At 36.1% G+C, this 16,262-nt stretch overlaps 2 protein-coding genes across 7 annotated transcripts in view; one reads left to right on the top strand and one right to left on the bottom strand.

Annotated features, from left to right (window-relative positions):
• LOC138336107 (activating signal cointegrator 1 complex subunit 3-like) overlaps positions 1-16,262 on the top strand; it is a 332,564-nt gene that overhangs the window by 186,866 nt on the left and 129,436 nt on the right. The window lies entirely within an intron of this gene.
• Positions 829-16,262, bottom strand: part of LOC138335395 (uncharacterized) — an 84,045-nt gene continuing 68,611 nt past the window's right edge. For 5 of the 6 annotated variants that reach the window (XM_069284479.1, XM_069284488.1, XM_069284473.1 and 2 more), the window contains 6 exons: positions 9,239-9,389; positions 7,327-7,608; positions 4,168-4,509; positions 3,878-4,051; positions 3,670-3,745; positions 829-3,429 (listed from right to left, as the gene is read on the bottom strand). In XM_069284479.1, coding sequence (XP_069140580.1) covers positions 3,294-3,429; positions 3,670-3,745; positions 3,878-4,051; positions 4,168-4,509; positions 7,327-7,608; positions 9,239-9,308 — 1,080 coding nt within the window. In that variant the 5' untranslated portion in view covers positions 9,309-9,389 and the 3' untranslated portion in view covers positions 829-3,293. Of the gene's footprint in view, positions 3,430-3,669; positions 3,746-3,877; positions 4,052-4,167; positions 4,510-7,326; positions 7,609-9,238; positions 9,390-10,117; positions 10,479-16,262 lie in introns of those variants that run through there. The other variant, XM_069284502.1, reaches the window with a different exon arrangement.

Here is a 16,262-nt window from a genome sequence, read left to right as displayed (position 1 = left end):
TTTTAAAACCAGAAAATAAAAAACGAAAAAGAAAAAAAAAAAAAAAACAAAAACTCAATTGCACGAAAACTTATGTTTGTATTTACAAAAATAAGATAATACTTTTGATTCAAATTATTTAAAGATTGATATATTGCTGTTGAATATTTTCTATTTTGTGAGTTCATTGTCTCAAATTTGTTTTTGAAACATTAAACATTCAGTTTTTTTAAGTAATAATGATAAAAAAAGCTTTAGAGTATCTCCATGAAAAACCCTTTTACATTGTATAACAGTTTTATCAATATTTGTTGCTGTCTTCAGAAATGGCTGAATCTATTTTGATATCCTAAAATATCTTCTTAGAACTCTCTTGATGTCTTTATATCCTGGTTCTCAAAGTGGTGCCAACACTTTATTCTCATTATTACCTTAGTCCATTATATAACATTAAAGGATTAATATAGGATCTAGGAAAACCATGTAGATGTTCTAGTTCCAGGTTCCATGGTAGAAAGGTCAAGGTCAAATCATTGTCTATGTACATCATAGTGCAGTTACCGTCTACTCAAAGTCATTGAAAATAGAATGATGGATTTGCTGCTGGTACTATATGGCTTTTCTTCATCTTAACCTTTTCTAATGACCATAGCTCTGAGGATGTTGAGCAAATTTCAACTAGAAAAGACGATAATAATGAATAATAATAATCCAGATATTTGATTTGACCTATATCTGATGTCTGTTTTGTCTGTTCTGTCAGTTGATGTTAACACTTGTTTCGTTGTCCTCTCATCCATTGCTTACACAAACTGTGCATTACAGAAAAAAAAACAAAGATAAAAGAGATAAGCTTTAATTGATTTTTTATTAAGTTTTGGACATATAAATACTGTGGCCCATCTTTTGGCCTCGCAAAGACGATCATACAGCAACAAGTTAATTAAATTATTTAAATTATTAAATACATGTACATCAAATGTCTCATAATAAATATTCATAATTATTTCAACACAAAATAATATTAAAGTTTATGATAAATTATTTCCTCTTAATATACACTTTACTCACTGTCACTTCAGTCTTACTCTTTCTTTCAGTCTTTCTCTCTCTCTTTCTCTCTCTCTCTCTCTCTCTCTCTCCGTTGCTTACCTACTCTCTTCTTTCTCGAATCCGCCATTAAAACAACTACTAGCGTAGCTAACAAATGATGCCCTTATCTTTGTGTGTTTTTGATTATCTTGTTTCTCTTCATTAAGTATTCTTATTCATTAATTGAAATGAATTATCATGTAGAATTTTGCGACATGTTTTAAGGAAAATTATAAGCCTTAAAATTAGGTTAAGACTGAAAATAACACAAAGTTTCTGTTGTTAAATGATATGTGAAAACAAAAAAAGATATAGAAACTAAGTCGTTTGTAATACAATTTGGACGTTTTCCATTAGAGTTGGGGAATGGCTTGTGGAATAGGAATGAAGCTCTAATGTAGAACACATGCATGAATGTGATTCTCAATGAATTAAATGCCATGTGCAACAGATAGAGCCTAATCAATGTTGTCTACATCAGAGTCAGTTTTGGCGTATCCTAATTCAATAGATTACGACTAGATGATACCAAATGAAATAAAACACTAGCTTATCACAGACAATTGTCCCGAAAACGTTCTCACATATGCTTTTGTTTTAGACAGTCCTGTAAAATAATTATGAAAAGAAACATAGAAATAATGTGTATTTTGGGGGGTAAAAAAGTACATGATATATCTTCCATAATGTAACTTTGGGACATTTCTTTGATAAAAATTTAGAGTGATGATGTTGGTGTTATTTCAATACTGTCCTTACAGAAACATATAGAGAACGTTCCCCAGGTGCCTACTATAATAATATATATATATACATGGTACAGTGAAACTAACTGTCATGGTAGCTTCCCAAAGCCTCCATACATTAGAAATCTAAAACATTTCTTCTAAGTCATGTCCTAAATAACTGAAATCTAAGCACTCTTACAAAAGTGACTTTTTTGCAATGTTTAATAATTTCATTTAGTTTTAATGAAAGCTTAAATATAGGAACTTTGTTTATCTAAAAATTGCAATTAAATATAAATTACCGATAGCCATTGATTCTGTTACTAATTAATACCATCGATATAAAGTATCGATTCAGCTCTGATTATACAAGAGCTTGTTGAAATAGAAAAAATCTAGGATGAATAATGCATGGAACAATTTATTATGATTTAGTTTGTTCAGGTACAATGTCAATAAATTATCAGTACAATGTACTGGCCAATATGGAAGTGCGTGTACAGAAGGTTGCTTAGCAACAGATTTATAACAAAACTAGTTGATGTAATGTTCACAATTTAAAAAAAATCCTAATTAGAAATTTTGCATAATTTCTTATTCTGAAAAGAGGAGGTTTTTTGTTACATTATCGATAGAAAAAGACAGAAAGGTTTAAACAGTTTAGAGAAAAATATGAAAAGGAAGGTAAAGGTAGATTGATTATAGATTTGAAGTACCCTGTTGATTGACAGTCGAGGAGGATACATATAGCACTGAACATACATCAGCTAAACAAATGAAGTTGGATCTATATACAATGAATAAATTAAGCTACAGTGTTATATTGCACATCAATGATCAACGTGTAGTTGCTCTCCAAGTCCACATTGCACAACCTTGTTACCGTTTCACGGAGGACATTGAGGATGAGTACGCTGTATCAGGTATTTGTGTTAGCACCTGCTGACGTCGTTATCTCAGGTGTATAGATTTTACCTGTACAACCAATTCAGTCCTCCTACCTGTTCAAACTCCCAGGTAAAGATCACCTGTATTTTCTCAGGTATAAAACATAATGAAAACGGCACTTTTTTATCACAGAAGAAAAAATTGTCCTTTGCATAATTCTTCAGCCTTTCCATAACTGATATAATGAGGCACGTTAATGTCCTTCATCAAATCCTACTTATATCGTTTGTGCTATAGATATCAGCAGGCAAGTTCAGAAATAATGCTTAGTCAATGCAGTTATATAATCGTCCTTTGTTGTAATGCTTTATGGAACTCTCCTCATTCATTTAATGATCCCTTATACAAATGTCTTCCGTTTGTCTCATTGTGAAATGGAATATTAATGATATGATTGGTTGGATTAGATCCAAGGTCATGATCAAGGTCACATGTAAAAGTCATAGCTGCACTTTTATAATTTTTGAGTGTGATGTTCGGAGATCACATCTCGTTACCCCATCACACTGTGTGTGAGATCACAAACGTTTACGGGACTGTTCATTCTCAGCAGTCCACGTAGTTGTAACAAATGTCTGTACGCGGGATGGCATTCTGTTGGAACTCGTTGCTGTTTCTATATCCCGGATTCTGTACTTCAATAAACTGATTCTTATCCCGCCTCCTCTTTCTCTCTCGGGACCTGTGGAAAGAACAATAATCAATTAAAGATTTTTATAATGATTTTTGATTTTTTTTTTTTTTTTTTTTTACTTTTTTTACTTTGCAATGAAAAGATTTGTTTAAAACGACAAAATTGATTTTCCATCGAGAATGAAAAACTATATAAAGTGAGAGCTCTGTACACAAATTTAATGAAAATATGAAGGAAATGTTGACAATTTATTTTGAGTTTTTTGTTGTATTTATAAAATATACGTACCATTTAACAATGAGGAGAACAAGCAGAATCACCAACACAAAACTCAGGGTACCAATAACTCCGCCCACTATGGCCGCTGTAACAGAAAGTATCGGGATTAAAATTTGACTCATCCAAATAAAAAATGTTAAACGAAAAATAGTAAAATGTAATACTGACTCAAGAAATCAAACACTCTAAAAAATTTGAAGAAACACAAGATTCTTACCGAATGGTAATTTTTCTGCTTTATCCACATTAACATTGTTGACGGTCTTCGTGATCGGAATGGCACGCTTCGGTGAGATTGTTGTAAGTATCGAGGGTACTGGCTGTAACGTTTTCTTGTTGGTTGCTATGGCAGAGGTCGGTCTCGGAGTAGTGGTCGTCAACGCTGGTGTGGCTGTAACAAAAACAAGGGGAGATAAGTATAAGGTAAAAAACTGAACATTGAACATCACACCTTTAATTTGATTCATAACATTTTAAGATTTTCATTGGAAAAGTAATTGCTGTTACCTTCGTAGTATAGCCAGAAGCCCTTGTAGTTGTTTCTACTGTTGGTCGACAGTCGGAGTGTGAGGTTCTTCCAAGAGACTGGACTAGGCTCGTTTCCACGCTTTCCACAGAGGGTAAGGGATTGTACGGAATCCTGAGCCAGCATGTAGTCGGAACATGTACTACTGACCATCTCAAGGTCAAGGTCAAGGATATACAACTTCAGATGTTGGTAACTCTCCACCTGGATACGGCTGGTACAGTTGATGTTTGGACCGTAGTTATTCGGGTAACCGGGGGTAACGATGTATCCTCGCTGTGCAGTGATCATCGGCGCCTCGCAAATGTTTTGGGTTTCAGCAACTGGTAGGAAAAAAGAAAATCATGTAGTTAAAACCATATGAGGTAGTTAATATATAATTTCAATAGGCGCCTAGGTCTCTTTTTTAGTCATTTTGTTGACTTTTATTTCAAATAGAAAGGATTAAATATCAAATTTTGTTGATGGATATAAACACATTAATTTGAAATTTCTATAGATATTTCAAGTTCTTTATTGAAGAAAGTTTAACTTCAAAAGTTTAATACTTAAATTGATGCCAGCTAGAATAAAAATAACTTGGACTACATTCAAATAGATAAAATTGTATTTACTATTTCTTCTACAGGCATATGAAGGTAATTGAGATTCACTTTGCAAAATTTATCTTTATTTTAATTTGGATATGTAATATATATTTCTATTTGTTATATTTAATTACCAACAAAGCGTTATTGTATAGCATTGATTTGATATATTCTTATGAGACATGAGAAACATTAGGTAAAGTTTTGGTTGTTCCTAGTTACCATGTAAACCCAACAGATGTAACAGATAGCTGCTTACTATAGCCTCTTTATCAACTGTGTGTAAATATTTGAGAAATCAACATCTGGCCTGCTTCTCTGCCAATCTCTGAATAGATAAGTTCTAGTTTAAAAATAACTTTCGTATTCAACATACTACTATGCATTTTGAACGAGCAGATGAAAATGAAAGACAGATGCAAGCGTCACAATGCAAACTGTTGATAGGCTAGGCCCCGAAAAACAAGCTAGGCAGATGGGCCCGCTGTCTTTGTTCAGCCCGCGACACAAATAACCTGAGGCCGTCAGGCGGCCATTCAACTACACAGAGATTCGCTCAAGGATTCAGAATTAAATTATCAGAATTAAAGGCGGGTTGGCGGCACGCGTTTGTCATCAGCCCAACACTTCTTAGGATCTGATAGAATTTAAAATACAGCTTCATCTGGTAATTGAGGAGAAAGCGTGAAGTTGTCAGGTCATTGTCTAATAACTGTTGTAAAATCAGTGTTCCTCAAATTATCCTCAACGCGTTAAAAAATTTAATTATTCATTAGGTAGAGAGACTGTGTGAGGATATTGAGGACTGGTTTCATTTGTGTGATTAAAGGGACAAGTCTGATGGTACTTAGATTTGGAACGAATTTCAGGACTGAAATTTGATATCATCTTTAGTTGTATATAGCATGATTGTTTGTGGTTTACAGTTTGCGGTCAATTACATATAAGTAGAACAGGACATTGTAACTGGATATATATTAAAACGAAAAATTGTGACGGGTTTTAAAGAAGAAAAAATTGTATATCAGAATATTTATTCAACTGTCATTCACTTGAGTTAATCAGTGTGACGTAATCTTTGATAAAATCAGGACGTAGACAACAGTACTATCTATTGTCAGTCAGGAAGATTTCAGATAGAATCAACCCTTTAAAACTTTGTAAGATTCAATATTTATAATTCATGGTTTTGTTTGCTCAGTCAGTATTTATGACATTTTAATTCGGTGTAAAACTTTTGATGACATTTTATCATAAGATAATGCTACATATACACCTGGTGTATACATTATGATATTGTTATGTTTACTGAAGGGCCGTATCAACAGATATAGCATTTAATGACTTATTCATTAACTTATTTGACGGGTAATTAGATAAAATTTGCACTGTTTTGACTCCATTTAATGAGTGTTAGCCATTTGTTTACGGAGTACTGTGGTATCTTCTAACAGTGAAACAGTACCTTTGATCTCAACCTTGTTATTTCTTTACTATAAACATAAACTTTTTGCCACTTGTAAGGCGATCAGTTTACACAAATACAACGGGTCTTGTGGCCTATCTGATGACACTAACGTATCATCTGTGTATTAATTATGCAGAGAGAGCCAACTTTTCACTCTGCACCACTGATACACAATGTTCATTAAAGAGGAAGAGGGGCCCTTATTAAAGCCCTTTATTTAACACATTACTGGGGACGCCTGTCTGTGTGAGGATGGCGCGTGCAGGGGAGGATAACTCTAATAGCCCTGATTAAAAGCAGATGTCGGAGTCGATGGACCTCTTGGAGTTTAGGTTTGAAGATGGCAGACTTGTTTAGACATTAGTTACCAAAGATTATGTTCTGTCCGGCTGTACATCTTTTAGTTTGTCCTTCACTAATTAGCCAAATCTGTTTTTGGTTTTCTACTTGACTTCCTATAGAGTGGTCAGACATTTTGTTATGTTTTTGAAGGTATCCGAGGGGGAGAATATTGTTTTTAGGGGCGAGGGAAGGTGACTGCCTGGTCATACTAGGATATTTAACTTCCCTGTGGTCTTATTTACTGGCACGTGCCACCAGGAACCTGCCATGTCAAAACTCCTAAACTTCATGCCGAGATTAAGCTCAACAATCACAAGGTTTAAGCACCAGATGGAGTTTTTGCTAATGGAATTTCTGGTATTATTTCTATAAGATCATAAAATTGTTGCTATATTGCTTGTGTCGGTGACTTGTGCACTATTTGATTATGGCCAGATGTAGATGAATTTTATCACAATTTCTTATTACAGTCATATGTTCACCTACATTTTATTACTAGAGGAGTATTTCTGTACAGGGTTGGTTGTCAAGGTAAATTCATTTAGAGGCATAACTACATTCGTGACATTAATGTACTGGATCTCGTGTCATGTTTAGACTTTTTGGTTACAAGATTATATTCTTAGATAAAGTAAATGACTTATGTCACATTTGTTAGAGATGATTCCAGAGAATTTTAGGTGCAGGGCTACATATAATAAAGCACTAACTTATGTAAGTTTTACTTATAATATTAATCCTACCTGGGATACACTCATATTCCACATGAAAGTAGTTGCTAGGTTTCTGGCAGGAGGAGATAACTCTTCCGACCCCTCCACTCGGGAGGTTGATGGAGCAGGACTCTCTCCCGACACATGGGTAAAGTTTCCGCTCCTCATCTATACAATCTCCGGGCTGGAGACTGCAAAGTCCGTCAGGGTTGTATCCATAAAGTGTCCGCGTGATTCTGATCATGTAACCGTATCCGCATTTAAAGTTTAACACTTTCTGGGTAAAACAGGCGCTGTTTGACAAGGGCGTACCTGTTGTAGAGAAAAACAATAGTTATTATAACAGATAGAATGTGAAGGAAGTATTGGAGAAAGAGATGCAATTATAGACAACAGTGTAAAATCAGTAGAAGTGCATAGAAAAAAAAGTTGATTTTAATTGTTAAGCAAACTGATAATATCACAATTGACTAGATTGACTTATTCGTAGTAAACTTTAGCTAAAAACTTAATTCTAGCCTCAAAGATTTTGCATTTTTTATCATTTTCAGAAACAGAAGCTTGGAAACGACAGGATATTTATTTAGGAGCAAATACATGATGTATGCCTGTTAGCTGTAGCATTATGTGGTGATAAAGTTAAGAACCTGAAAGAACTATTCCCTATCATTAGGCAAGGTGAATAGCCGAGATCTCATGTCAAGGCCTGTTTATATGCTAATGTCACTGTCCCCTTATATAAGTGAGGAAGTCTGGGGGATCCAACAAACATTGTCCAATTCTTGTAGATTTCATTGGATCAATTCAGAAGAAATTCAAATCTAAGACCAATCAGAAAGCTTGATATAGTCGTTTAGTTTAAATTTCAGTGCGACATTTGTTGGCAAATATTTGAGGCACATGATTTTTTTATGTACTTATTACCAAATTTGTGTCGCTACTTCAGATATAGAATACACGTTTAGATAAATGAAATATGTGGCAAAGTTTTCTTCTATTGTTTAAACTTGTAAATCGTGTACAACTGTCAACAGGCAAACTTTATCCTACATGTTATAGATCACTGATAGGATGCTTCAAAAATATCACAAATAATTTTGTTATGTCTTAAACATTTATTTAATGAAATTAAAACTGGATTAGGTGTTCTAAAAGTGTTTTTAATTCAAACTGTTAGTAATTGATGATAAAAGCTGTAAGACAATATGACTATTATCAAAAATTTGCACAATAAAAAGATTTTGTTAATAGTTCATATTTAGAAAATATCATGATTGTTTGGTGTGGAATGTATCTTCTATAGAAATATTAATGTTCACATGAAAATGTCCAAAACGTGTAAGTTGTGACAAGGTTTGGACATCGGTGGGAACAAGTTGATTATCAGTATATTGGGATCTTTTATTGTGTATAGTATCTATTGTCTTTTCTGATTTACATAAATCTATTGTAGTCTTGGGTCTAAAACAATTGTTCTTATCTCCACCGATCTACCGATAACATCAAGATTTCATTGCATATCAGTTGGATATGACCTATGTTGAAACTTTACCAGTGTGTGAACTATACTGTATGGGAACCGCATAATACACCTGGTCATGTACACTTATATACACTTAGCTTTTATTTCATAACAGCAAAAGGCGACTACACTTAAGTTTTCAAAAATATTAAAGGAATCAGAGAAAAATGTTCTATGTCATGATGAAATAGATTCCTTTTCATCTGAATTAAAGTTATCTAAACCTAAATTGTTTAAAACAGGTATAGTCAAATGCAAAGGCCAAAAATATGAAAGGTCACTTTCACTTTAAATCCTTTGAGTCCTGGCCAGATGTTGGTGCCTATATGTTAATGGCCTCTGATGATCTTGTACAGGGGAGCATATGTATGCTGCTTTCACTTTTGATTACCTTTAATCAACAAAATGACAATGACTTACCTGCCAAACTCTGTAGAACCATAGCCAATGTTAGGGTTACCAATGTGGTGATTTTCTGTAAATATTCCATGTTTGATTTTGCAGTAATTGTTGATGGTAAACGATCTGTTCTCCTTGGTTCTCAGTAATCCATCCACATGTCCGTGTTTACCTGTAGGTAAAGATTGACTGATGATATCACTGTGTCAACTTGTGAAAGTCACTGAACACCTATCACTGAGTGACACAAACGTAAAGACTATGTTTGAAATCTTTGGAGGTCTGCTATGTTCACTATCTCTGAAGGTAACTGGCTACTCTCCAGAACGTGTGAGGCTTAAATAGCACAGCCTACTGCTCCTGACTGACAGACAGGGACACATCGCTATTTCAATGAGGCCCTAATTAAATTTTTCTTCCGATTGTTTGGGGCCCTTATCTGCTGCTATTGTAATGAGGGACATGATGCCGGCAGACCCCCTGTACAAAGGTTCAGCATCGGTAAGGGGCGGAGCTGTCACCAAACCCCGCCCCCTCCAGCACACTTCAACAGACACAGATGTTAACTCTACTATCTATCGCCAAAATCAAAACTTGATATTTACATTGGACCTTATCAGACAGGACAATAATATATTTGTTTTTGGTGCCATTGTATCGTAAATCCATTGTTTTATTGTTTTAGATCATATCTGATTTTTAAATTCTTGCTGAAATGCAAATAACTTAATGTAGCCATGTTTAGAGGTTGTGTTGACTTTTACTATTACAGGTAAAGTTAATCACAAAAGTCCGCCAAAATTCTTAACACCTGTCAGGTGAAAATGAGGTAAGAGGCCTTTGATGTTTATGGAGAGTGCCTGAAAAGATTAGGTTGGACCGTTTGATATGGCCGGTTACCCTTGTATTATCTGGTCGGGGCTCAGCCAATGAGAGGGCAGCTATTTGATGTAGTGGAGTGTGCCGCTATTTTGACAGAGCTAACAATGGCTTGATATGTATACAGTGACTGATAAGGACCAGCCTCCCGGTCACCTGGCCACGCGACTAACGTCACACTCCGCTGCATGTCAACAATAGCAGCCGACCAGGTAACAAAGAGCTGGCGCGTGCCGAGGTAATCCCGATCCCTCCCTCCGGTGTCCTTGTACTGGATCGTAAACAGCCTTTGTGTGAACACCATGGTCTCTAGTAACTTCTGCCACATGCCCCTGACACCCTATCGACCAATCAGAATCCAGAATACACCAAAACAGAAAGCTGGCGTGTGAGTGCTGTGTACTTGGCACACGACTCTGACCCTGAAATTGGGGGAATTATCACTTTGGCTGGTTTGTTTAGTGTTTAGATAAAGTCTACAGAAGGCAGTATCAGTCTGTATAGTAACATAGACACAGATACAGTAGGTCTTATCACAAATTAATCAACTGTGATTTACTGGTATAAGATACATTCATACATTTCACAAATTATTTTTGTAATCATTTAAAGCATAACTCCTAGGAATTAGGTTTTAACATAAGGTCTTAAATACACATAACATTGCTACAAATAACGGAATAGTATGGTGAATAAACAGTGGTACAAGGAAATAGAAACCATAACAAACATATATAAATATGATAGCTAATTTTGTTATTTAACTTCAATTAAAAAAAAAGTCAAGCATACTTTATCAGAATTTACTAATTTCTTGTTTTCAGTTGCATACGGGAAATTTAATTGTATTTAATGAGTGGTACTTATGAGGAAGTGTTGGTGAATTATTTACAATATTTTATATATTAATTAATTGACTCTGTTGCCGATGAGACTGGTTTTCTGATACAGCCAGATGTCGTTATAAACCCATTGTAGATGTCACTTAAGGGTAAAAAATAAATCTAACAGCTTCACAAGCTGTTGTTTAGTATTAGGTAATCTGTGATAACGTGATAAAATAGGTCGCAAAATTCTCAAATTTATGTAGCATATGGTATCAAATTTACTTCTTAAATGTTTAAAGTCTGCACCACTTTGACAATGAATTCTATACTTTATATTGATAAAAAAGTGATGTATTGTTGGGAAATGCCCTCTTTAAAGCCATGAAGGCTGCCTGATTTGGCTGTAAAGTGAACGACCGAGGACAGATGTCGCATCTAGAATAACTGTACTTCATAGTGAAGAAATCTCAGTATGAATAATTGATGTAAATTTTGGCGCGTGCCTGGTGAAATATGAGTTGTTGTGCTGGTCTCCGTGGACAGGTGCCGGGACGTGACAGATGTGTATAAGGTGAGACTATACAGGTGTGTCTCCCCACCTGTAAACTCGTTATATATTGATATTACCTTCCTGTAAGACGATGAATGAGCGGGATAGTCTATAATAAGGGGCCGTCCTTAGGAAAGAGAGGATAATTTAATGGATCATTTTGATGCTTTCAATTTCAATCGTAGCTGTTTTAAAATGTAGTCCTCACTCACTGACTTTTCCATTATTAAATGGCTACTTTAAACTTTAGATGAAGGCTGTTTGAAATTTTATGTTTCAGACATTGAATAGTTCAGTTATAGTCATGCATGAAATATTATTGTTACAAAAAAAAAAAAAAACTAATGTCTTCTTAAAAGTTATTTATAAGTGATCATTTTATAAATTGTGAAAATTTGTTTCAGTGATATCCTATTTAAGTTTGTAGGAGATACAGAAAATAAGACCAAGTTACTTATCTGTAGTTTAAATAGAACCAGATTAGGAACTTATAGATGTGAGATACAGTGTAATAAACCATGTTTAAAAACCAAATGGATTAATAAACTTTTGCCTCTATCATGATTTTATCTGCAATTTTGTGTTGGACTAGCTGCGTGCAGTTTTGTTGAACAGCGTAGCTGAGAGAGGCCGATCATCTGATAGACTATGTTACAACACATGGCAAATCCAGCAGGAACTCTGATACATTGAAAAAGTGATTAAGATTTTAATTTTTATGCATCGTTTAGAAAGTTTACCTAGGTGCTCACTAAAAGCATCAAAGACCAAAGGGATGTACCACCTACAGATTGAAAATTAACGCCACAAATTTTAATTAAAGATTGTGGAGCTTTGACCTACTGATCAAGGCTTGTTTAGCAGAAATGAGCTATGATATTGTTTATCAGTGTCTTTTGATACAAAGTAAACTGAATACGAAGGAAGCTTATGCTAACATGATGATGACAAGGCAGTTACTATTTAGCTAATAAGGGTTCTGCTCCTTGTTTAATGTCCCCTTCAGGCTAAAGGACCCCCTCCCCAGATTTATTGACCACCCCCACCAATATCTACCTGTATATAGAGCCCCAAGATAATGAATTAAATTATTACCATGAATTAACGGTTTTATACATGCAACATACAGTTGCTGTATGCATATATTCTAAGCCCCAGTAAGATTGTGAAATCTTGACATCCTCCCCTCATCCAGTATCTCTATCTGTATGAAGAGCCCCTCCTCAGATTTATTGACCCCCCTCCCAACCTGTATATAGAACCCCCTCTCTTTTTTCAAACACCTCATCCTATATCTCTACCTGTATATAGAACCCCCTCCCCTTTATCCAGATTTATAGAATTCCCTCCCAGATGTATTGACCCCTCCCCAGTATTCCTGCCTGTATATAGAATCCTCTCCCAGATTTATTAACCCCTCCCCAGTATTCCTGCCTGTATATAGAATCCTCTCCCAGATTTATTGACCCCTCCCCAGTACTCCTACCTGTATATAGAATCCTCTCCCAGATTTATTGACCCCTCCCCAATATTCCTGCCTGTATATAGAATCCTCTCCCAGATTTATTGACCCCCTCCCCAGTACTCCTGCCTGTATATAGAATCCTCCCCAGATTTATTAACCCCTCCCCAGTTTTCCTACATGTATATAGAACCCCCTCCCCTTTATCAAGATTTATTGACCCCTTCCCAGGTTTTCCTGCCTGTATATAGAACCCCCTCCCCTTTATCCATTTATCCAGATTTATTGACCCCTTCCCAGTTTTCCTGCCTGTATATAGAACCCCCTCCCCTTTATCAAGATTTATTGACCCCTTCCCAGGTTTTCCTGCCTGTATATAGAACCCCCTCCCCTTTATCCAGATTTATTGACCCCTTCCCATGTTTTCCTGCCTGTATATAGAACCCCCTCCCCTTTATCCAGATTTATTGAACCCCCCCCCCCCCCCCCCAGTATTCCTGCCTGTACATTTTGTTACCACTCTTTATATAAGGCTTTGTCCAATAATCACCCATCTGTCTGTATGTTTACATAACGGTGGACCACAGATTCAGGAACAATCTGTCAGCCAGATGGATTTTCCTATCAATTTCCAGGGCCCCTGTAGTAACCTGATAAAACAGGGTATGAGATTACAGGACTATAGGTTGATTTTCTCTGTTAATTAAGTTTAATTGTTCAAATGTTTGTCTTTTTAGTTAATTATTTGGCTGTTAAAAATGGATCAGAACCAGTATGATTGTTCTCTGTCGTTTACCGTAATCATTCTAAAGAAGCAACCTGTTCATAAAATACATAGGTAAACTGGCACCAGGTAGCAGGATTTACTTCAGCAATTTCCATTGTTAAAAATTGGAACATGTATTTATAGGGTTATGAAACAACATTTCACTAAAGATTATTAAAGCTTTTGAATTATTATTATTATTATTATTTTATGATTGATATTATAATATGTAAATAAAGATTAAGGATTAAAAAGAGACTGTCCTCCAGAGGCAAAGGTTTTCTCAGCTAAATTCTAATATGATATCTCCAGTTAGTTTGAAAGTTAGAATCTAGTCTAGTGTGTAAACAACTTTAGTGTATAGGTAGGAAACCAAACAACTCAGAAATGAGTTACTCACTAAAAAAGAAAGATTGGATACATTTTTTTATCCTTTTTAACAATGTTGGAGCTGTAATAGTGATAAAGAGTTGAGCTTTAATGCTAACAGGTGGATGATGTTTACTGAAGCAGACATTACATAAAACAGGTGTCTATCACTATAGTTACTGGGGACAGGGGGGCAACATTACATAAAACAGTTGTCCATCACTATAGTTACTTGGGACAGGAGGACAACATTACATAAAACAGTTGTCCATCACTATAGTTACTGGGGACAGGAGGGCAACATTACATAAAACAGGTGTCCATCACTATAGTTACTGGGGACAGGAGGACAACATTACATAAAACAGGTGTCCATCACTATAGTTACTGGGGACAGGAGGACAACATTACATAAAACAGGTGTCCATCACTATAGTTACTGGGGACAGGAGGGCAACATTACATAAAACAGGTGTCCATCACTATAGTTACTGGGGACAGGAGGACAACATTACATAAAACAGGTGTCCATCACTATAGTTACTGGGGACAGGAGGACAACATTACATAAAACAGGTGTCCATCACTATAGTTACTGGGGACAGGAGGGCAACATACATAAACATGTCCATCACAGTTACTGGGACAGGAGGACAACATTACATAAAACAGTTGTCCATCACTATAGTTACTGGGGACAGGAGGACAACATTACATAAAACAGTGTCCATCACTATAGTTACTGGGGACAGGAGGACAACATTACATAAAACAGTGTCCATCACTATAGTTACTGGGGACAGGAGGACAACATTACATAAAACAGGTGTCCATCACTATAGTTACTGGGGACAGGAGGACAACATTACATAAAACAGGTGTCCATCACTATAGTTACTGGGGACAGGAGGACAACATTACATAAAACAGGTGTCCATCACTATAGTTACTGGGGACAGGAGGGCAACATTACATAAAACAGGTGTCCATCACTATAGTTACTGGGGACAGGAGGACAACATTACATAAAACAGGTGTCCATCACTATAGTTACTGGGGACAGGAGGACAACATTACATAAAACAGGTGTCCATCACTATAGTTACTGGGGACAGGAGGACAACATTACATAAAACAGGTGTCCATCACTATAGTTACTTGTAACAGGAGGACAACATTACATAAAACAGGTGTCCATCACTATAGTTACTGGGGACAGGAGGACAACATTACATAAAACAGGTGTCCATCACTATAGTTACTGGGGACAGGAGGACAACATTACATAAAACAGGTGTCCATCACTATAGTTACTGGGGACAGGAGGACAACATTACATAAAACAGGTGTCCATCACTATAGTTACTGGGGACAGGAGGACAACATTACATAAAACAGGTGTCCATCACTATAGTTACTGGGGACAGGAGGACAACATTACATAAAACAGTTGTCCATCACTATAGTTACTGGGGAACAGGAGGACAACATTACATAAAACAGTTGTCCATCACTATAGTTACTGGGGACAGGAGGACAACATTACATAAAACAGGTGTCCATCACTATAGTTACTGGGGACAGGAGGGCAACATTACATAAAACAGTTGTCCATCACTATAGTTACTGGGGACAGGAGGGCAACATTACATAAAACAGGTGTCCATCACTATAGTTACTGGGGACAGGAGGGACAACATTACATAAAACAGGTGTCCATCACTATAGTTACTGGGGACAGGAGGGCAACATTACATAAAACAGGTGTCCATCACTATAGTTACTGGGGACAGGAGGACAACATTACATAAAACAGTTGTCTATGACTATAGTTACTGGGGACAGGAGGACAACATTACATAAAACAGTTGTCTATGACGATAGTTACTGGGGACAGGAGGACAACATTACATAAAACAGGTGTCCATCACTATAGTTACTGGGGACAGGAGGACAACATTACATAAAACAGGTGTCCATCACTATAGTTACTGGGGACAGGAGGACAACATTACATAAAACAGGTGTCCATCACTATAGTTACTGGGGACAGGAGGACAACATTACATAAAACAGGTGTCCATCACTATAGTTACTGGGGACAGGAGGACAACATTACATAAAACAGGTGTCCATCACTATAGTTACTGGGGACAGGAGGACAACATTACATAAAACAGGTGTCCATCACT

Source organism: Argopecten irradians, chromosome 1, assembly GCF_041381155.1.
Source record: "Argopecten irradians isolate NY chromosome 1, Ai_NY, whole genome shotgun sequence".
Classification (NCBI taxonomy): Eukaryota; Metazoa; Mollusca; class Bivalvia; order Pectinida; family Pectinidae; genus Argopecten; species Argopecten irradians.
This window is presented reverse-complemented; position numbering and strand designations above follow the sequence as displayed.